Below are 22636 nucleotides of genomic sequence, written 5' to 3'. Positions count from 1 at the left end.
GTTTTGTAGAGATAGGGTTTCACCATGTTGGCCAAGCTGGTCTCGAACTCCTGACCTCAAGTGATCCACCCACCTCAGCCTCCCAAAGTGCTGGGATTACAGGTGTGAACCACTGCACCTGGCCAGTCTAAGATATTTTTCAAGGATAACTTCGATCATGCATGATTTTTACCTTGTGTGCCAATTTTAGAACTTAATCTCAGTGATATATGCAATTCCATTGTGTTGGTCTTTTACAGATACTGATTATGGGACACGTTTATTCTTGATCAATACTAATAGTAACTAACATTTCTGAAGGCATGGTAATATTACATACAGGCACAATGCTTAAATTCTTTATATCGGTATCTCAATTCTATTAGGTAGATACTATTTTTATCCTTTTCACAGATGAGAATATTGAGCATCAGAGAGCCTAAGGGTCACGCTGTCAGTAAAGGCATATATTTTAGTTTGGAAAAATGAGTTATTTGAATTATTTGGCACTAGGGTGAGTCACACAAGGGTAACTTTCCGCCGAGGGGCCATCTTATCCTCCCAGGCTATAAACTCTCTGAGGACAGCGCCTTCTACATACCCTCCACTGTGTCTTGTACATAGTCAGTGCCCGAAAAATGTTTCCTAAGGAAATCAATGAAATGACGTGTGCTAAGAAATCATCTTAACTGAGGAAGAATTGCTTAAGCAATAACCATGCTCTATCGTGGTCTATATTTAATCAGACACCTCAGAGAACGGAACATAAATGTAAATCCTTGCTAATCTAGATATATCTTCTGCCCTGAAAATCTGATCAAACACTGGCCTAGGCAGGGCACGGTGGCTCACGCCTGTAATCCCAGCACTTTGGGAGGCCGAGGCGGGTGGATCACCTGAGGTCAGGAGTTCAGCTTGGCCAACATGGTGAAACCTCTTCTCTACTGAAAATACAAAAATTAGCCAGGTATGGTGGCGGATACCTGTAATCCCAGCTACTCGGGAGGCTGAGGAAGGAGAATCGCTTGAATCTGGGAGGTGGAGGTTGTGGTGAGCCGAGATCATGCCACTGCACTCCAGCCTGGGAGACAGAGTGAGACTCCATCACAAACAAACAAACAAACAATCACTGGCCAAATCGTTAGGATAAACAGCCTATACCTTTGATAAACAACTTAATATTCTTTCTCTTATTCTGTGAAAAACTCTTCCCCAAGGAATCCTTGTCAGGCCTCTTGCAGACCAGCCCTTTGCCGGCCTGTTGTTGTTTATAAAATCATTGCCACCTACGCATCTCTCAAATGTAGATACGTCTGCTAACTACTACACTGCTAACACCCGGCATCTGCTGCCTAAATCACTGCTTCTCAAACTTGGCTGCGCTATGGAATTATCTGGGGAGTTTTTTTTTTTTTTTAAATATATTTATGTAAGAAAGTTGACAATTTGACAATTCAGATAGGAGAAAAAAAATCACCTCCAATCTATTCCTAAAAATAATCACTGATAACATTTTTGTTATTCTTCTAGAATTTTTAACACATATATAATTTTTACCTTTAAAACCATTGTTATTTTATAACTTTTCGAATTTAGCAATATGTTACTAAATTGTTCAATTTCTAGATCTATGTAATTTTTTTGTCATTATTATACTTTAAGTTCTAGAGTACATGTGCACAACGTGCAGGTTTGTTATGTATGTATACATGTGCCATGTTGGTGTGCTGCACCCATTAACTCGTCATTTACATTAGGTATATCTCCTAATGCTATCCCTCCCGCCTCCCCTCTCCCCACAATAGGACCCAGTGTGTGATGTTCCCCTTCCTGTGTCCAAGTGATCTCATTGTTCAATTCCCACCTATGAATGAGAACATGTGGTATTTGGTTTTCTGTTCTTGTGATAGTTTGCTGAGAATGATGGTTTCCAGCTGCATCCATGTCCCTACAAAGGACACAAACTCATCCTTTTTTATGGCTGCATAGTATTCCATGGTGTATATGTGCTACATTTTCTTAATCCAGTCTGTCACTGATGGACATTTGGGTTGATTCCAAGCCTTTGCTATTGTGAATAGTGCTGCAATAAACACGTGTGCTTGTGTCTTTGTAGTAGAATAATTTATAATCCTTTGGGTATATCCCCCGTAATAGGATGGCTGGGTCAAATGGTATTTCTAGTTCTAAATCCTTGAGGAATCGCCACACTGTTTTCCACAATGGTTGAACTAGTTTACAGTCCCACCAACAGTGTAAAAGTGTTCCTATTTCTCCACATCCTCTCCAGCACCTGTTGTTTCCTGATTTTTTTAATGATTGCCATTCTAACTGGTGTGAGATGGTATCTCATTGTGGTTTTGATTTGCATTTCTCTGATGCCCAGTGATGATGAGCATTTTTTCATGTGTCTGTTGGCTGTATGAATGCCTTCTTTTGAGAAGTGTCTGTTCATATCCTTTGCCCACTTTTTGATGGGGTTGTTTGTTTTTTTCTTGTAAATTTGATTGTTTTTTATAGGTTCTGGATATTAGCCCTTTGTCAGATGAGTAGATTGCAAAAATTTTCTCCCATTCTGTAGGTTGCCTGTTCACTCTGATGGTAGTTTCTTTTGCTGTGCAGAAGCTCTTTAGTTTAATTAGATCTATCTGGGGAGTTTTAAAAACGATTGATGCCTGGGACCCCCACTTAACCGCCCCACCCAGAGATCCTGATTTAATTGGTTTTGGGTATAGCCTGGGCGTCCAGATTTTTTAAAACTCCAAGCAATGTAACCAAAATTAAGAATCTTTAACCTGGCCAGGTGTGGTGGCTCATGCCTGTAATACGAGCACTTTGGGAGGCTGAGGTGGGCGGGTTGCTTGAACCCAGGAGTTTGAGACCAGCCTGGGCAACATAGTGAGACCCTGTCTCTACAAAAAATACAAAAAGTAGCTGGGTGTGGTGGCGCGTGCCTGTAGCCCCAGCTACTCGGGGGGCTGAGGCAGGAGGATCACTTGAGCCTGGGCTGTCAAGGCTGCTATGAGCCGAGATTGCACCATTGCACTGCAGCCTGGACAATGGGAAGGAGACCCTGCCTCAAAAAAAGAAAAAAACTTTAACCACTGCAATTTCCTCCTGACTCTCCACATTCAATCTTCGCCCCATGCTGCTCCCCACCCTGCCCCTCCTTTTCTTCTTCACAGTTAGAGTAACATTTTCAAAATGAATTTTTAAAAATTTTTTATTTCCATAGGTTTGGGGGGAACAGATGGTATTTGGTTACATGGTAAGCTCTTTAGTGGTGATTTGTAAGGTTTTGGTGCACCCATCACCCAAGCGGTATACACTGACCCAGTTTGTAGTCTTTTATCCCTCACAAAATGAAATTGTAACCATTACTTCTGCCCTCCTTGAAACTTTTCAACAGTTTCCCCTTATTCTCAGACTAGAGGCCAAACCCTGAATATGACCTGTAACCTCTTTCTTACTCTGGCCTTGCCGTCCCTCCACCACACCCTGCTCCATGATCCCTCCTGATTTCTATACTCCAGCACACCCTTATTTTTTTTAGTTCCTCAAACGTGTCATGCTCCTTCCTGCCACAGGGCCTTTGCACATGCTGTACTCGCTGTGAACCTGTTTCCCCACTCTTTGCCCAGTTAACTTTTGGCTTATCCTTCAGCTCTTGGCTCATAATTTCCTAAGGGAAGCTTTCTGTGACTTACTGTACGCTCCTATACCCCCATATAAACTCTGCTTCGTAGCATTTGAGGCAGGTAGACTTTTATGGTTATTTACAGTTATTTATTTTTTAGAGTTGGGGTCTTGCTATGTTGCCCAGGCTGGAGTGCAGTAGTATAATCATAGCTCATGCAGCCCCAGACTCCTGAGCTCAAGTAATCCTCCTGACTCAGCCTCCTGAGTAGCTTGGACCACAGGGGCCACTATGCCCAGTTAATTTTTAAATGTCTTCTGTAGAAGTGGGTTCTCACTGTGTCACCCTGGCTGGTCTCAAACTCCTGTCCTCAAGCTATCCTCCCACCTCGGTCCCCCAAAGTGCTGGGATTACAGGCATGAGCCACCACTACCATCCATGGTTATTGAGTGTAGAAATCCTGTGTCTATTTTTGCTTCACGTGGTATTGCTAAAACCTGGCACATTGACTGGCACTTAAACAGGCCTTCAAATTATTTACTGAAGGGATACGTATGAGTAAGTGAAAGTGTTCTTGGCATCAAATATATCACCAAGTCCAGTTGATGCCACCCCCAAAATATCTCTGGAATCCATTTACTCCTCTTTATCTTCCCTGCTGGTCCCAGCCACCATCATCTCTGGTCTAACGCACTAAATTGTTTCTCAGTGGTCTGCCTGAGAAACTCTTCCCCTCCATTTTCCCCTCCAAACAGTGTCTTAACAGCAGCCAGAGGGCGAGCATGGTGGCTCTCGCCTGTAATCCCAGCACTTTGAGAGGCTGAGGCAGGCAGATCACAAGGTCAAGAGATTGAGACCATCCTGTCCAACATGGTGAAACCACGCCTCTACTAAAAATACAAAAATTAGCCGGGCCTGGTGGCACGCGCCTGTAGTCCCAACTACTTGGAAGGCTGAGGCAGGAGAATTGCTTGAACCCAGGAGGTGGAGGTTGCAGTGAGCTGAGATTGTGCCACTGCACTGCAGCCTGGGCGACAGAGCAACACTCCGTCTCAAAAAAAAACCGCAGCCAGAGTAATACAAATAATGCCATTAAAATATAAGATGTCACTCTTCTGTTAAAAATCCTTCAATGTCTTACTAGTGCTCTTAGAATAAAATCCAGTTGCCTGATCCCTCTTAACTCGTTACCCACCAAATGACACTGGTCTCCTTTCTGTTCCTCAAATATGCCAAGCCCTTCCCAGCTTCCAGGCTTCTGCACTTCCTGTTACTTTTGCCTGAAATGCCCTTTATGTGACTCATTCTTATTTTTCAGGGCTCAGCTAAAATTGCATAGACATTTTCCCTGACTGCCCTATTTAAAGTAACTTCCTTTAGCTATCCTCATCTCCCTGCTTATTTCCCATATAGCACTACCACAATCTATGATTTGAAAAAAAAAAAATGCACTTGTCTATGATCTATATTCCCCACCAGAATGTCAGCTCTGTGGAAGCAGGTATCTTATCTTCCCTGGTCACTGTACTCGGCAGATAGCAGTGTCTAGTTCATAATAGTTGCTCAACAAACAACTAAATCATACTGGGGTCACCAGCTTCCAGCATGGACCCCAATGATTCTCGCCCCCTGGTATTCATGCCTTGTGTAATCCTCTGCACACTGCTTTAGAGCTGACTGTATGTGACTAACAGGATACATCAGAAGTGACAGTGTATGACTTTTGTTTTCTGTTTTTTGAGACAGGGTCTTGCTCTGTCACTCAGGCTGGAGTGCAGTGGCATGACCTCAACTCACTGCAACCTCCACCTTCTGGGTTCAAACATTTCTCCTACCTCAGCTTCCTGAGTAGCTGGGATTACCAGCATTCACCACCATGTCTGGCTAATTTTTGTATTTTTAGTAGAGATGGGGTTTCACCATGTTGGCCAGGCTGGTCTCGAACTCCTGGCCTCAGGTGATCTGTCTGCTTTGGCCTCCCAAAGTGTTGGGATTACAGGCATGAGCCACTGTGCCTGGCCAAGAAGTGTCAATGTGTGACTTTTGAGCCTGGGTCATAAAAAGCATTGCGGTTTCCACCGTGGTCTCAGATTGCTCTGTCTAAGGGAAGCTAACTGCCATGCTGTCAGGACACTCATACAGCCCCATGGAGAGACCCACATGGAAAGGCACTGAGGTCTCCAGCCAACAGCGAGCACCAGCTCAGCAATCACGTGTGTGGGCCCCCTTGGAGGTGGATCCTCCAGCCCCAGTCAAGCCTTCAGGCAAGACTGCAGCCCCCACTGACATCTGACCGAAACCTTAAGAGAGACCCTGAGCCAGAATGCCCAACTGAGCAGTTCTCAAATTCCTACCCACAGAAACCATGAGAACAACAACAAAAAAACATCATTAATGTTTTCAGTCATTACATTTTGGAATGATTTGTTACTCAGCAATAGATAACAAATAGACATTCAATGCGTAATTCAATAAATGAAGGATGAATATATAAATAAAAATCATCTCTAGAATTGGTCTAGCTTCAAACCTCACTAAATAGGGGACTGTCTGAAGCTGTTTCTCCTCTTATGGTCCCCAGGCTGCACCACTTTCTGGTACCGTGTTTTTAATTGTCCCTAGATCCCAAGTTGACTACATCTCTTCTGCCTAAATCCATTATTTCTATCAGAAGCATCACCAATTTTGCACAAATGAGAGGGTGCAGAGTTGTCTTTCATTTCCCTCCGTTTCTTTTTCTGTTTGCACTGTCCTTTTTCACTCCAAATGCTCTGCCATATGAGTCTTCTTTCCATTTCCCCTGTAACCTCCCTCATTTAATTGAAAAGCGTGGGCTTTGGAGGGTAACATATCTCCGCTTGAGCTGGACTGATGACTTACCAGCTACTTGCTTGAGTAGACTTTTTAAAGTCTCAAAGCCTGTTTCCTCTTCTGCTAGATGGGGCTAACAATAATTCTACTACTACCTAGTTCACGGGGACTGTTACCACTAATTGCAGCGAGGAGTGTGTACACGTACGTGTGTGTGAGTATGCCACTTAGCGCGGTTCTAGGCACATGGCAGACATCCTTAAATCCTAACAGCTGTCCTCAACAGTGGACTTTGATTCTTCACCTTACAGAGGAGCAAAAAGGTTCAGAGAAGCTAAGTACGTTGCCCAACACCACGTAGCTAGAACGCTTCAGGCATGCAGTGTTGTGATGCCTGAATCTTGTCCAATGCTTCATGCCGCTCACACTGTATCACTGCAACAGTGAGCTGCTCTTCTCACCTGCAGTCCATGCCTTCTCCAACCCATCCTGAGCAGAACTGACAGACTCATGTCCTCTAAAGCTGACTGGGTCACTCCCTTGACTGTGATCCTACAATGGCTCTGGTTGTCCAAATTCAGCTTCCCACACTCCTTCAGCTGCTCTTCTGTTCGGGTATTCTCTCCTACTACTCTGCCAGTCCGCATGTCATCTTTCACTGCCCCTTCTACGCTGCCCAGTCAAGCCAGTATTTGCCTCACTGGAGTCCTCTCCACTCCCGTACATGCCTCACCCATCCTGTGTACTGTCCCTAGTTTCAGGGTCCCCATCTCTGCTGTTCTTGTTTCTTCTCCACTGTGCACACCTGACCCATCAAGGCCCAGCTCTGGTCCCCATTCCTGCACGCTGCTCTTCTGGCTCTTCTAGGTCCCAGTGATCTCATTTTTATTTTTTATTTTTTTGAGATGGAGTCTCGATCACCCAGGCTGGAGTGCAGTGGCACAATCTCAGCTCACCGCAACGTCCACCCACTGGGTTCAAGCGATTCTCCTGCCTCAGCCTCCCAGGTAGCTGGGATTATAGGTGCATGCCACCACACCCAGCTAATTTTTGTATTTTTTAGTAGAGATGGGGTTTCGCCATGTTGGCCAGGCTGGTCTCGAACTTCTGACCTCGGGTGATCTTCCTGCTTTGGCCTCCCAAAGGGCTGAGATTACAGGCGTGAGCCAGCGTGCCCGGCCTCGTCTTTCAACTCCTGCTCCCCTATTTGGTATTTAGTCAGTCCCAAGCTTCATCTTCCCAATTGGATTGTGAGTTCCCTGCAGGACTGAAATCATCTCCTGGACTTTCTATGAACTGGCACAATATATAGTAGATGGTAAGCATTTCATTGCTTTGCTAACATTCATTTAGCTCCATAGGTTTGGAAAGAACTAAAAACTGTTTTCTAAACTAAGCAAGGGAGAACACCTTTTGTGTCTGTCTGTCTGTCTGTCTATGAGATCTCCTCATAGCAGAGGAGTTGCAAAGAAGGTCCTGTTGAAGGTCACTTTGGAAACTGGAGGCCCACCTGGATTTCCTCATGCAAAGGAAACAGATTTCAAACTCCCAGTTAGTCTTGAAAGGACAACCTGCTCAGCCAGTTCTGTGGGGACCGGAACCCCACTGACGTTTTCTGATCCCTTCTTTTTAGCCCCTCCTCAACCCCCAGCAACTTCTGCCGCCCCAAGCTTCATAGTTCCTTCAGCCCTAACCCATGTCCCACGAATCCCTGGCTTCCATTGCCACAACCCTCCCCAGGGTCCCCTGGGACGGCCACCCCCACCACTCTGCACACCCTCCCAGCACCTCCTTTCCCAGTGACCCTGACCTCAGCTCCAGCCTCCTCCCCAGTCCCTGAGCTCCCGCTGTGGTCAGGCTCCAATCTTCTCTGAACCTCCAGAACCCAGCTTCGCCCTGCTTGAAGCCTCTCATCCCAAACCCCTGCTGGCAACCCCTGGCTCCCCTGGCAGTTCCATCTATTGCCACCCCTATCCTTGGCTCAACTCCCCCAAGATCCACCTCTCCCGCCCAGTCCTGCTCTTCCTGATGGCTGTATTTGCTATTCCCTGGGGCCCAGGGGCCCAGCCCAGGCATTCCATATTTTAAGTAAATAGAAAGTGACTCTCTTTAAAGAAAACTATTAAATAAATAGCAGTACAGGTGACACTCAGGTGTGACAGAGGCTGTGTATCTTCCAAGTCAAGCACAGCTTGAAATGACCTGGGGCTGAATTCTGCTTTTCCTACCGCCTAGCTGTGTGACCTGGGGCTCGTTAATAAACTGCCTCTGACTTGGCTTTTCCTATGGTAAAACTGGGAAAATAGTAGGACTTTACTTCAGGGAGCTGCTTTCAGGACTAAATATGTGCCTACCACAGTGTAAGAGCCTCCAAAATATTGAGATTTACTCATTTTAAAAGTCTGTTGGCCAGGTGCAGTGGCTCACGCCTGTCATCCCAGCACTTTGGGAGGCCAAGGCAGGCAGAGCACTTCAGGTCAGGAGTTCGATACCAGCCTGGCCAACAGCGTGAGAACCCGTCTCCATCAAAAATACAAAAATTAGCCAGGTGTGGTGGTGTGGGCCTGTAATCCCAGTTACTCGGGAGGCTGAGGCAGGAGAATCGCTTGAACCCAGGAGGCAGAGGTTGCAGTGAACCCAGATGGTGCCACTGCACTCCAGCCTGGGCGACAGCGTGAGACTGCATTTCAAAAAAAAAAAAAAAAAAGTCTGTCAATGAAGTAATTCATCCCAAGAACTAAAATTCAAAGCACCAATGACAGCAGGAACACAGCAATGTTTAAATTGGTGTCTACATGTCCTCTCCCAAGGTCCTATATGTCGGGAGCCTCAGTCCCTTTCAGTATTTATTTAATTTATTTGAGATGGAGTTTTGCTCCTGTTGCCCAGGCTGGAGTGCAATGGCACAATCTCAGCTCACTGCAACTTCTGCCTCCTGGGTTCAAGAGATTCTCCTGCCTCAGCCTCCTGAGTAGCTGGGATTACAGGCATGCACCACCGAGCCTGACTAATTTTGTGTTTTTAGTACAGATAGGGTTTCTCCATGTTGGGCAGGCTGGTCTCAATCTCATGACCTCAGGTGATCTGCCTGCCTCGGCCTCCCAAAGTGCTGGGATTACAGGCGTGACCCACCATGCCCAGCCCCCTTTCAGTATTTTTTTACATGCTGCAGCCTCACATATTACAAGGGGAACTTAGAATGTCTGAAACATACCTCCAAATGTCAAATCATTGTTGTAAAGTTTGAAATCGGGAATAAGAAAAGTTCCGTTAACACTATGTTTAGGCACAATAATGACTGTCATGTGACAAGGGACTCAGTGAAGACCAGGTGTGGTGGCTCACAGCTGTAATCCCAGCACTTCGAGAAGCTGAGGCAGGAGGATCACTTGAGGTCAGGAGTTCGAGGCCAGCCTGGGCAACATAGTGAGACCCTCATCTCCACAAAAAAAATTAAGCAATTAGCTGGGTGCAGTGACTTATGCCTGTAGTCTCAGCCACTCAGGAGACTGAGCCAGGAGGATTGCTTTAGGCCAGGAGTTCAAGGCCAGCCTGGGCGACATAGCAAGACCCTGTCTCTAATTTAAAAAAAAGAAAAGAGTGGTCAGACTTGAGACCGTGTGTTAAAAAGGATATATGCATTTTCATCCCTGAAGTCTCCTCTGCAGGAAACTAGATAGGGAGGAGCCTTGGGAGGCCCTCTAAATTCTTCCTGCACACAGAAACACACACACATATCCATGCCTCCAGCTCGACTGGTCCCAAACAGGCTCCCTGAGACAGCGAGCCCATGGGAGATGCTGATCTGTGGCCCAGGCAAGGTTAATCTCAGAGAGTTAAGAGCAGTTGGCCTGACTTACCAATCTCATAGAACGGCAGAGAATAGTCTCTTTGGTAAGTGGTTTCTTTACACCACGGCTCAGCAGGCTTTGAATGTCTTCGAAGGCAAATATATCGAATGAGCGTTTGTTGGTCTAATTGAGGCTGATAGTGGTATTTTCTCTTGGGTGGAATTGTCAAGTCTATGAGCGGTCTAAATGGAAACAGAAACAGTTTGCTGAAAACCCAGTAGAAAAAAGCAGTTCATTTTCTTATCAGCTGGAATCCATTCCCTGGAAATGGCCATGAGGCTAACAAGAGAGTGTTGACAAACTCAGTAGAAAAAAGCAGTCCATTTTCTTATCAGCTGGAATCCGTTCCCTGGAAATGGCCATGAGGCTAACAAGAGAGTGTTGATAAGACTCCCATAGCTCTAGACCAGCCCTGGCAAAGCTGTAGTAGATGGTTCAGGGACTTCTGTTCCCTGTTCTTCCCTTTAGCATCCCTCCTTCTCTCCAATGACGGTCCTAGGAGGTGATGCACATCACACTCTCCACTAGATCTGCCCGTGCACAGCCACTCGCCGTGCTCCAAGGTCCCTGGTGCCTTTCCCAGTGCAACTGTTCTGTGGATGTTTGTTGCTTCAAGGAACCAGTGCAGGCCTGGAGTGGTGGCTCACGCCTGTAATCCCAGCATTTTTGGAGGCTGATGGGGGCAGATCGCTTGAGCTCAGGAGTTCGAGGCCAGCCTGGGCAACATGGCGAAAACCCGTCTCTACAAAAAAATACAAAAAGTAGCCAGGTGTGGTGGTGTACACCTGTAATCCCAGCTACTAGGGAGGCTTAGGTAGGAGGATCCCTTGAGCCCAGGAGGCAGAGGTCGCAGAGAGCCGAGACACAGCCTGGGTGACAGAGCAAGACCCTGTCTCAAATAAATAAATAAAATAAAATAAAAAAGGAATCAAACATCTGGTTAGACTAACCACTATGTGCCTCTTGGGGTTTGATGGACTTGAAATCAGTTATAACCTTCCTGTACCCCTATTCAAATAGGTATCCCTTGGAAAAGCAAAGCAAAGAACAACCAAAATGTAATGGCAAAATATCGTTTGTGGCAGTTTACTTTCACTGGTCCAGCTTTGGTGATATATATTAAGACCTTGAAAATCTGCACATATTTTGTCCCAACAATTAGGATGTCAGCAAAGACTTAGCTCTAAGAATGCTTGTCCAAGTGTTTTTATGATAATAAAAAGAGTGGGATAGCTTGCACGCAAAAAAGTAGGAAATTATTTAGACAATGACACAGAAATATGTGGGAATGCCACGCCACCATTAAAAATGATGCTGTACGGCTGGGTGCGGTGGCTCATGCCTGTAATCCCAGCATTTTGGGAGGCCGAGGTTGGCAGATCACCTGAGGTCAGGAGTTCAAGACCAGCCTGGCCAACATGGTGAATCCCATCTCTACTAAAAATACAAAATTAGCTGAGCGTGATGGTGGCCACCTGTAATCCTGGCTACATGGGAGGCTAAGGCAGGAGAATCACTTGAACCCAAAGGCAGAGGCTGCAGTGAGCTGGGATCGCGCCACTGCACTCCAGCCTGGGCAACAAGAGTGAGACTCATCTAAAAAAAAAAAAAAAAAAAAAAAAAGGATGCTGTAGTAGGATTATAACTTTTGAAATGGAAAAAAGTCCACAATACATGTTTAAACAAAGGTTTCAGTTGAATTATGCATTGAATTGAATTGAATTCATTCAATTGAATTAAATGGATAAATCATATGGTATGTGAATTATCTCAATGCAGCTATTACCAAAAATAAAAAGGTTTCAAAATACCCATCCCGTCCTATTTTGATGTAGATCTGGATGATTCTGCATGATTATCTTTGGGTGATGATGTTGTGGGTAACTTTCAATCATTCCGTTTTTGATTGTGAATGTTTTCTAAATGTTCTTATACACGTTTATGTTTTTAAACTATAAAATAGGTGAGATGAGCTGCTGTTGTTGTGAAAACTATTGAGATGAGCTGCTGTTGATGTGAAAACTATTAAGTGTTAGCTGAGATTTAGGAACATCTAAATCTAAAGGGGGTGATAGCCTTCTGTGAGTTTATCGCTGTGAACTAATCACACAGCGTCACAGAGGAGACGAAGACTGCTTCATCATCAGTTATGTTTGCCTGATTGGGTAACCTCGACTGTGATGGGCCTTCTTTAAGAAAGAGTGTGTTCTTCCTTAAGAATGGAGTGGCTCTGCCTGACGTTCAGAAAAAGCAAGAGCAAGTACCTGACCATGCTCGTGGGGTACTGAACGGGTTGAGATGCTGGATGATTGGAAGGTGCTCTGTTGTGGATGGGCCTAAAGAATCATTGAGAATACCCACCCACCTCTACTTGTTCTTATTTCATGCTTATCAGGTACGTGACCTTGTAAAGTAGGTGCCTTAAATGATGGTGAGGGTACTCCTTTTCCTACGAAAGAATGTCTCCCGCTGTCAATCAAAACATTAGCGGCCGGGGGAATGCATCAGTCTCTTGTGAATTCGGATTCTGTGTGACCATCACTACCAATCTAGTCACTTCTGTGTCACTGATGGCTCTGAGTGCCGAACCAGGCCCTGGTGACTGCTCCTAGATTGCCTCTGCTGGACTGCCAGCCTGCCTCTACCTTTGACTGGGTGTTTCTCTAGCACCAGAATATTCTCCCTTTTCAACTAATACATCAATGCCCTGCTGAAGACAAGACTTTCACTCAAAGGACGGACTCTAATGCTGAAGGACATCAAGTTGGTGGAGGAATGTGTCTGGGGAAGGTAAGCCGTTAGACACCTATCAAGTTATACCGTGACTACAATAGCTGAACTTAGGTCTCGTCCCGACGACGTCATTATTTCCTAGTTGTTGTTTTGTTTTGCTTGTCTTCTTTTTTCTTCTTAACTAGAAGCTTAATGAGCTCATAGACTGACATTTGCATTGAGTTTTCCACTTAAGGCTAACCTTGGGCAGGCACAAGTCTTTCAGATCAAGGTTCCCTTTAGTTGAGCCATCCTCTGGTAGGACTGATATTTGGGTGCCAGGCGAGGTGGCGGTGGGAAGTGGAGGAGAGTGATGTCAGGGTTCACACAACATGGAGGGTGTCCTGTGGAGTTGGACCATGAGCAGCTCTGGCAATGGGGGTCTGTCATTTCCTTTCTTGTCTATCCTCTGGCAGAAAACATAGCCCTAATAGTTTAACATAGTATGGATTTGAGTTAGAACAAAGAGTCTTGAACTGGGAACCAGAAAATGTAAATGGATTCAAGCCCAACTTTTTTTTTTTTTTTTTTTTTTTGAGTTTCACTCTTGTTGCCCAGGCTAGAGTGCAATGGTGTGATCTCGACTCACTGCAACCTCTGCCTCCTGGATTCAAGTGATTCTCCTGCCTCAGCCTCCCGAGTAGCTGGGATTACAGGCATGCACCACCACGCCTGGCTAATTTTGTATTTTCAGTAGAGACAGGGTTTTTCCATGTTGGTCAGGCTGGTCTTGAATGCCTGACTTCAGGTAATCCGCCCGCCTCGGCCTCCCAAAGTGCTGGGATTACAGGAATGAGCCACCGTGCCCGGCCACCAAGCCCAACTTTTATACCAACTAACTGGGTGACCCCAGGCCAAACATGTCACCTCTCTGAGCTCCACTTCATTCATCTAATTAAAACAAAATGGCCCTTAAAGCTACTTCTTGTTTGATCATCCATTACATTTAGACTATGCACTGTTTGAAGCCACACATGCTGTGGCTCCCTTCTTGCATGGAGGATACCCAGGAGCCAACTGTGTCACAGGCAATTAAGAGAAATGTGTAATATATACTAGATGTTGAGTCAAAGGATAGCAAACATATGTCGAGTGCTTAAAATGCTCTGGAATGTTACTCCAGTTATTTTATTTAATAGATAAGGCAATTGATATGTGGATAAGAAATGAAAATTGCCCAAAGTCAAACATTTTGTAATTTATTCTACTTGCTGCTTTTAACCCCCGTGGTTTCCAGCCTCCTCTAACTAGAAAATAAGGTCAAAGTGCCTGTGGGCTGGGTGCAGTGGCTCATGCCTGTAAACCCAGCACTTTGGGAGGCCAAGGTGGGCGGATCACTTGAGGCCAGGAGTTTGAGACCAACCTGGCCAACATGGTGAAACCCTATCTCTACTAAAAATACAAAAAAATTAGCTGGGTGTGGTAACATGTGCCTGTAGTCGCAGCTACTGGGGAGGCTGAGGCACGAGAATTGCTCGAACCTGGGAGGTGGAGGTTGTGGTGAGCCAAGATCTTGCCACTGCACTCCAGCCTGGACAACAGAGCGAGACCTTGTCTCAAAACAGTAAGATATAAAGTAAGAATAATGTCATCACTCATTAAAAACAAAAGTAACAGTTTGGTATATTTCCTTCCAAACCTCTTCTATCCGTTAAATAATACTTATTTTTGCTGTCATCATTATTATGAGGAGTCTTCCTCCTGCCCACCACTTTTTATCATTGTAACTTTCGTGACATTCTTGGAAATTGAGACTGAGGAGGGTATCTCACCTGGGAGCTCTCTTTGCACCGTGATCAAAATGGAGTCTTGCCAGCTGCCCAGGGTAATAGCCTTGCAGGTCTCTTCCTTGGTGAGCAATGAATATACTAGAGCAGAAAGTGAGAAGGTGAGAAGAAAGCCACTCTTACAACTAGTTCATTCCAGAAGAATGCCAGCTGCGGCATAATACAAAACGTATTTGGTCTTTGTCCCCAGTTCCTGGCACTGAGCCCCAAAAACCCGTGGAATTTCCTGGTAAGAGTCTTTTTCATGCATAACGAGGCCTTTTCTACCATAGCTAAGTGTATGGGCCTTGCAGGCCTCCCTCCTCCCACCACAACCTCCCGCATCTGTAATAAAATGTTATTTATGTTCAGGATTCATAAGGAAATATTTAATGTATCAGGTATTAAGTTCAAAATATTAGGAAAAAAGAAATAAGTGGACATACAAAACCAGTAGGTGGGCAAGCATATTTCTGGAATAAAATAAAATCAAATGAAAAGAAAAATAAAATAAAAATAAAACCAGTGGGGCAAATGTTGATAACGGTTGAAATGTGGGAATTGGGCTGCGTGCCGTGGACACCTGTAATCCCAGCACCTTGGGAGGCCGAGGTGGGCGGATCACTTGGGGTCAGGAGTTTGAGACCAACCTGGCCAACATGGTGAAACCCCGTCTCTACTAAAAATTAAAAAATTAGCTGGACATGGTGGCACATGCCTGTAATCCCAGCTACTGGGAAGGCTGAGCCAGGAGAATTGCTTGAACTCGGGAAGCAGAAGTTGCAGTGAGCTGAGACTGTGCCACTGCACTCCAGCCTGGGCAACAGTGTGAAACCCTGTCTCACAAAAAACAAAAACAAACAAACAAACAAAAAAAACGTGAAATGTGGGAATCCGTAAATGGAGGGCTCTGTCTGAAAAAAATAAATAAAAATAAAAATAATAAAATGTGGGAATTGGTAAATGGGGGCTCATCATACTATATTTTTTTACTTTTGATGTTTACAAAATTTCATCTTTTTTTTAACTGTAACAACTAAGTCTGTAAAGACTGCATGTGAAGCAGCACTGTGATGTCAAAGCACGAGGTGCTTGCAAGCCTAGGAGGGGGACTCGAGCCCCGTCTAGAGGCTGAATTTTGAGATGTTTTGGGAGCATCACTGAGCTAACATGTGGGGACTGGAAGGGAGTGCTTCTGTGGGGTGAACGTAAGAGGGAGTGGGACAAGGGTGGATGGTACAAGTGGAATACAGCGGGGCTGAAGGAGACCAGGCTGGAGGGCAACGGTGTGCAGGTTTTACGCCTTAAAATACACCTATTTTAATTTATTTAATTTATTTACTTATTTATTTATTTTGAGATGGAGTCTCACTTTGTCACCCAGGCTGGAGTGCAGTGGCCCGATCTTGGCTCACTGCAACCTCTGCCTCCTGAGTTCAAGCTATTCTCCTGCCTCAGCCTCCCGAGTAGCTGGGATTACAGGTGCCCACCACCACATCAGGCTAATTTTTGTGTTTTGAGAAGAGATGGATTTCACTATGGTGGCCAGGATGGTCTCAAACTCCTGACCTCAAGTGATCTGTCCACCTCGGCCTAGCAAAGTGCTGGGATTACAGGCATGAGCCAGCGCCCGGCCAGAAATACATCTCATTTTATAGTACATTGCTTTTCCTTTTATATTATAGTTATACAACTGTAATGACATAGGTTGGTGTAAAAGTAATTGCGGTTTTTGCTATGACTTTCAATGGCCACTACTTTCAATGGCAAAAACCGCAATTACTTTTGCACCAACCTAATATTTTTAAATTATATGTGGTTGGTTTATATTATTTACAGATTTTATTTCAGAAGAATAGCAGAGATATTACAAAATATCTGTTATTTAAAAGGGGGTTTTGTGTCTGAAAGTTTGAGAACTACTAATGGAGGTGATAGGAAACCTTTGTGAGGTTTGTTGTTGTTTGTTTTGTTTGCTTTTAGAGCTGATGTCTCACTCTGTTGCCCAGGCTGTAGTGCAGTGTGATCATAGCTCACTGTAGCCTCTAACTCCTAGGATAAAGAGGTTCTCCTGTCTCAGCCTCTTAAGTAGCTGGGAGGGACTACAGGCATGTACCATGTGCATATATATATATATACATATTTTGTAGTTTCACTATGTTGCCCAGGCTACTTTGTGAGATTTTAACAAGATTCATGACATGATATAGAAAGATCTTTTTTGATGGCAATGTGGAAAACAATTTTTTTTAAAAGACAGGGTCTCACTATGTTGACCAGCCTGGTCTGGAACTCCTGGGCTCAAGTGATTCTCCAGCCTTGACCTCCCAAAGTGCTGGGATTGCAGGTGCGAGCCGCTGCACCCAGCCAGAAAACAAATTTGAAGACCATCTGACTGCAAATAGAAAGACTGCTTAGGACGTGATTGTAGTGCTTTATGTGGGCCATGATGAAGCTCTGATATGATGGAAATGTGGATGGAGAGGATAGGGCTGATTGAGGATATTTTAGGAGATAGGATGGAGGGTAAAAGACAGGGAAGTGTCCAAGACAAAGCTGCGTCTTCGAGCACTGGAAAGAATCCCGCCTTTCCCCAAGAGAGGGAACACAGTAAGTGGCCATCATTGGGAAGGTGACTTTATTGAGTTTGTGATGCCTGGACATGTGGGGTCTTTCGGGATGTCCCACAGATTCTGAGCAGTCAGTAGATGCCATAAAAATTCAGAGTCAGGAGGCCAGGCGTGGTGGCTCACGCCTGTAATCCCAGCACTTTGGGAGGCCAAGGCGGGTGGATCATAAGGTCAGGAGATGGAGAACATCCTGGCTAACACGGTGAAACCCTGTCTCTACTAAAAATACAAAAAATCAGCCGGGCGTGGTGGCGGCACCTGTAATCTCAGCTACTTGGGAGGCTGAGGCAGGAGAATGGCGTGAACCCGGGAGGCGGAGCTTGAACTGAGCTGAGATCCGGCCACTGCACTCCAGCCTGGGTGACAGAGTGAGACTCCATCTCAAAAAAAAAAAAAAAAATTCAGAGTCAGTAGAAAGTAGCACATCGTTTTGCATAAAATATCTCACTAAATATGTGTTAGATGATGGACGAAAACTGAAACTATGCCTTCAGTTCGACCCAACCAACATTTATCGAATGCACACAAAACACCCTGCACTATGCTAGGCTCTGCAGATACAAAGCTGACTAAGCAGCAGCCCTTGTCCTCAAAAAGCTCTTCACATGCTGAAATAGTGATCTGAATAAAGGGTCGCTAGGACACAGAAGAGGGAGGAGTATCTAAGACCAGTATAAGCAAAGGGGATGGGGAGGAGATTCCAAGCAAAGGGAATTATAGACACCAAGACGTGGACACAATTGGGTTCTGAGTGGAGCGTGTGAGGGCCAGAGTGGACCTGGTGGTCTAGTATGAAAGGCAAGCGCTGAGCAGGGTGAGTTCTGTTTCTGTCTGTGCAAAGAGGACCTCTGGGAGCTCTGATTTGCAGAAAAACCACAGGCTGTCTGGGCCTGCCCAGTGCCTGGGATAATCTGACTGAGCCCTGGTTGGTAAATAACAATGGGGTATTAAGTCATAAGAAGAGAGAGGAACTGACACAATAAAGGGAACAAGTGCCCTTTCTGAATGCACAGGGGTGGGACACGTAGCTTTCTTAGGCACCTATCCATTTTCTGAAGCACCACCTTGGAATGTTACCCCAGGGCCACACGACAGTTTAAGAATCCACCTAAAGGACGTTGGTTTACACAGTGGCTGGGTTGTTGGCGGTGGGCCGGGTTTTGACCATGGTGTGCATACAAACACACACCTGCTGAATACAGGAGAAGAAACTCAGCGCTGCTCCTTAGAAGCAGTCAGTAAAAGGTGGTTTGAGGATAAAGAATCCTTACACCAGCACCAAGTAATACTCCCTGCTGCCACCCCTTGGGAGTGTCTCTTGGCAGGTTTTGGGAAGAGTGAAGAGACAATGGGAAGGTGCGTGTAAGGAGATGGGTGTGGAGGGAGGGCTGGCTGGGTGGAGAAGAGAGTTTTGACCTCCTAAGGGGAAATGCCTAGCCAGGCCAGAGGCTGTGCATTACCCGGCCTCAGCGAACGACTGTGAAAGCACGTGTGGACTCTTCAGACTTGGCTGTGGAGCCGAGCCCAGCCCAGCTCAGGGCTCTGCTCAGAGTGATTCTGTTGACCTGGGTTTTCACCAGCTCTAGGAAGCCCTTTCCTTTGCTCTGGGCGGGTGCAGGCACAATGCATGATTTCGAGTCCCTGATGGCTTGGCTCTTTGAGGTGGTGTATTCAGTCCACATGAGAGCAAACCTGTTCCCTGGGAGGGTTCCCTGGGAGGGTGACTGTAACCGGAGCGGGATCTGGGCAGAGCCACAGTCAAAATTCAACATGCATAGGAGAGGCCAGGAGTGTCCGTCCTCCAGAGCCTGGCCCCACAGCCCCAGGTAGCCTGTGCTCCTATGACTGCACTCTTCTCTGTTCCGGCCATGTTGAGACTCATGCTCCACAGAGCATTTTTACAGAAATGATCTCACTTCATCCTCACAGTCACCTCGCAAGGTAGACCTGATTAACTCTCTGCTTTATAAGAATAGCCCAAGTCTCAGAAAGGTTAAGTGGACGTTTTAAATAGTAAAGTCCACTTAAACGGGGAAGTACCAGCACTGTGAATCAAACCCAGGTCTCCAAACTCCATGTCGCATTCTGCCACCCAAGGGTATGTGTGATGATTTTTTAAAATAAGAATCCAGTGCTATTTTCATACAAACTCTGTGTTTCTCTCATTTTGGGGCAGACAGCAAATAGACATTGTATACTAAAAATGGGAAAAGCCATAAAGACACAGCAATGTTGGCTGGAAGATGCTTTTAACTCAATGAAAAGTACTCACTGTGAGCTCTGTTGTGTCTCCAGCGTGCTAGGTGCAAGGGACACAGCGATGATAATATTGTGTTTCCACTCAAGAGTTCATAATCTGGTCAGGAAAGCCATATTTAGGCAACTATCTAATCATAGACAATGTGGTGAGCGCTATACCTGATAAGAAACTGAGGCTCGGGGGAGATAAATAACGTAGCTAAGGACATGAGCTAGTAAGTCCAGAAGACAGAACTAAAGGAAGGACTGGGAAGCCCCCAGACCTGTGCCCTCATCTCCCAGGTTTTACCAGCTCCAGAAGAATCTCCTCAAGGAAGTGGGGAGCCTCAGTTTCCTCATCAGTAAAATGGGAATGATACCATCTTCTCCATTAATGGGTACATAAGAGTAAACGAGACATTTGTACTTGGTGGCTGACATCTCCCAAGGTAATGATATGGATACAGGAGACAGAAATTATTTAGGCAGATGGAAAAGGCAACAGAGTCCTCGGTGGAATTTCCCTTTTAACAAAAACCAGCCCCAAAGTCATTTCTTTTCTAACAAAGAGCAGCCTGTAAAATCGAGCTGCGGACATGAATAAGCAAGCTGGAAACTTGCAGGATGAATGCCAGCAGCTGTGTCCATAGAAAAGGGCTACCTGGGGGCCAGGCAGGTTCAACATGGAGGCTCCATCTTCCCTTTTCTCTGTCACCACGTGTATAGTAAAAACAAAAACACGCAACTGAACGTGACCCGGCCAGGCAGAGAACCCATCTGCATAATAAAATATGAGGGTGGGGTGGCCAGCTTCTTCACATGCCATGCGAATAACATACCTAGTCCTAACCAGTTCTTCTTACATTATGCAAATGACACACCTGGTCCAACCAATCTTTCGTGCCCTATGTAAATCAGACACCACCTCCTCAAGCTCATCTATAAAACCTCCTGCACTTCACCAGGGACCAGAAGACCCACTGGGACTCCCTCTCTCCACAAGAGAGAGATTTTCTCTTTCTTTAGCCTATCAAACCTCCGCTCTTAACCTCGCTCCTTGTGTGTTCCCGTCCTTGATTTCTTTGGTGTGAGGCAATGAACCACGGGTAGTACCCCAGAAAAATGACGCTGCTTCAATATCATCCCACGCAGGATGGGCTGGCCACACGGCTGCCTCTGAATCTTCAGAGACTGCTTCGATCGAAGTTTTAAAAATCTATTTAAATCACACACAAATTCTGTATCTTTGATCTTTTACAACACACTGAATTTAACCCACTTAAAGTGATCTTTTCAGGAGTATCCTGCGTTCCACAAACCAATGCCACACTCAGCCCTTCTCTGAGTGACAGGCCTCCAGCCAGGGGATGGCACCAGTAAACAGTTGCATATAATAGGATTTTTTTTTCTTTTTTTTTCCTTTTTTTTTGAGACGGAGTTTGGCTCTGTCGCCAGGCTGGAGTGCAGTGGTGCAATCTTGGCTCACTGCAACCTCCACCTTCCCAGGTTCAAGCAATTCTCCTGCCTCAGCCTCCCGAGTACCTGGGACTACAGGTGTGTGCCACCACACCCCGCTAACTTTTCATATTTTTAGTAGAGACAGGGTTTCACCATGTTGGCCAGGATGGTCTCAATCTTTTGACCTCATGATCCACCCGCCTTGGACTCCCAAAGTGCTGGGATTACAGGCATGAGCAGCTGCGCCCAACCAATATGATTATGAATACAAGAATTATATGTGGCCACCGCTAAGTGTGAACCATTTAACATTTACTTTGATTCAGTGTCCCTGCTGATTTTAATCTGGTTTTCCATAGCATAGCTCTGAGGCTTGGGCATTTAAGGATGAATTGGATACGTGCTTGTGCAAAACCGCACAAGGGCAGGCTCAGGTGCCATCAGTCACCAGGGGACAAACCACACATAAATGACTGGATAATTTTGCTCACTCATTCATTTTAACGTTTTCAACAACCGTGCCTACAGGGCCTACCGGGAATGGTAATCTGCAAGGCGGAGGTCATGATAGTGAGTTGCAGAGAAAGGGAAGTAAGCCCTGCCCGGGGGGGCTAACCTGGAGATGCAGTAAAGTGCACTGACCATAAGCACAGACGTGAGTTTAAGATCCATGTCCGCCAGTCACTGGCCGTGGGATCTGGGACAGTCATTTAACCACACGGTGCCTTGGTTTCCTCATATGGAACTCACAGTAGTGAAAGTTAAAGGAGTTCAGATGCACCTAGGACAGTGCTTGGCACAGAGTAAGAGCTTCAGAAGTATTTACCATTATTATTCTGGGGGGGGCGACAGGCAGGAAATAAAGAAACAGATAAAATAGGCCAGGCGTGGTGGCTCACGCCTGTAATCCCAGCACTTTGGGAGGCCAAGGCGAGTGGATCATTTGAGGTCAGGAGTTCGAGACCAGCCTGGCCAACATGGTGAAACCTCGTCTCTACTAAAAATACAAAAAGTAGCCAGGTATGGTGGCGGGCGCCTGTAGTCCCAGCACTCGAGAGGCTGGGGCACGAGAAATCGCTTGAATTCAGGAGGCAGAGGTTGCAGTGAGCCAAGATCATACCACTGCACTCCAGCCTGGGTGACAGCACAAGCCTTTGTCTCAAAAAAACAAAACAAAACAAAAAACAAAAAACCTTTCCTTCCCGAAACCCGGATGAGGAGGAAGCAGGGAGAGAGGAACAGAGCTGGCTCCAGTGTTTCCTGATTGTCTCGCCACAGGCTTCGCTCTTTCTGGGTGTTTGAGATCTGTTTTGTTTGCTGGGGGGCCTATTTAACTCTGGTCTTCTCTGGGGAAAATGGAAACAAACCTCCACTGGCCGCTCCTGCCTGGTGCTCTGTGGTGTCTGGACCTGGCCTGGAGTCTGGGGGTTTGGGTGGAACTGAGCACAGCAGGCCCTGGGGCCCCTGGAGGCCTACGGCTGGGCTGTCTTCAGC

At 45.8% G+C, this 22636-nt stretch overlaps 1 protein-coding gene across 3 annotated transcripts in view; it reads right to left on the bottom strand.

Moving 5' to 3' along the window:
- The window catches only part of C8H1orf100 (chromosome 8 C1orf100 homolog), a 40345-nt gene that overhangs the window by 3686 nt on the left and 14023 nt on the right, over positions 1-22636 (bottom strand). The window contains exons 3-4 of one of the 3 annotated variants that reach the window (XM_010353272.2): positions 14823-14918; positions 10288-10460 (exon numbers count right to left, since the gene is read on the bottom strand). In XM_010353272.2, the coding sequence (XP_010351574.1) occupies positions 10288-10460; positions 14823-14918 (269 nt within the window). The remainder of the gene's footprint in view (positions 1-10287; positions 10461-14822; positions 14919-22636) is intronic. The other 2 variants (XM_010353274.1, XM_010353275.2) reach the window with 2 other exon arrangements.

Source organism: Rhinopithecus roxellana, chromosome 8, assembly GCF_007565055.1.
Source record: "Rhinopithecus roxellana isolate Shanxi Qingling chromosome 8, ASM756505v1, whole genome shotgun sequence".
Taxonomy (NCBI): Eukaryota; Metazoa; Chordata; class Mammalia; order Primates; family Cercopithecidae; genus Rhinopithecus; species Rhinopithecus roxellana.
Note: the sequence above shows the minus strand (reverse complement) of the source record. Positions and strands in the feature narration are given on the sequence as shown.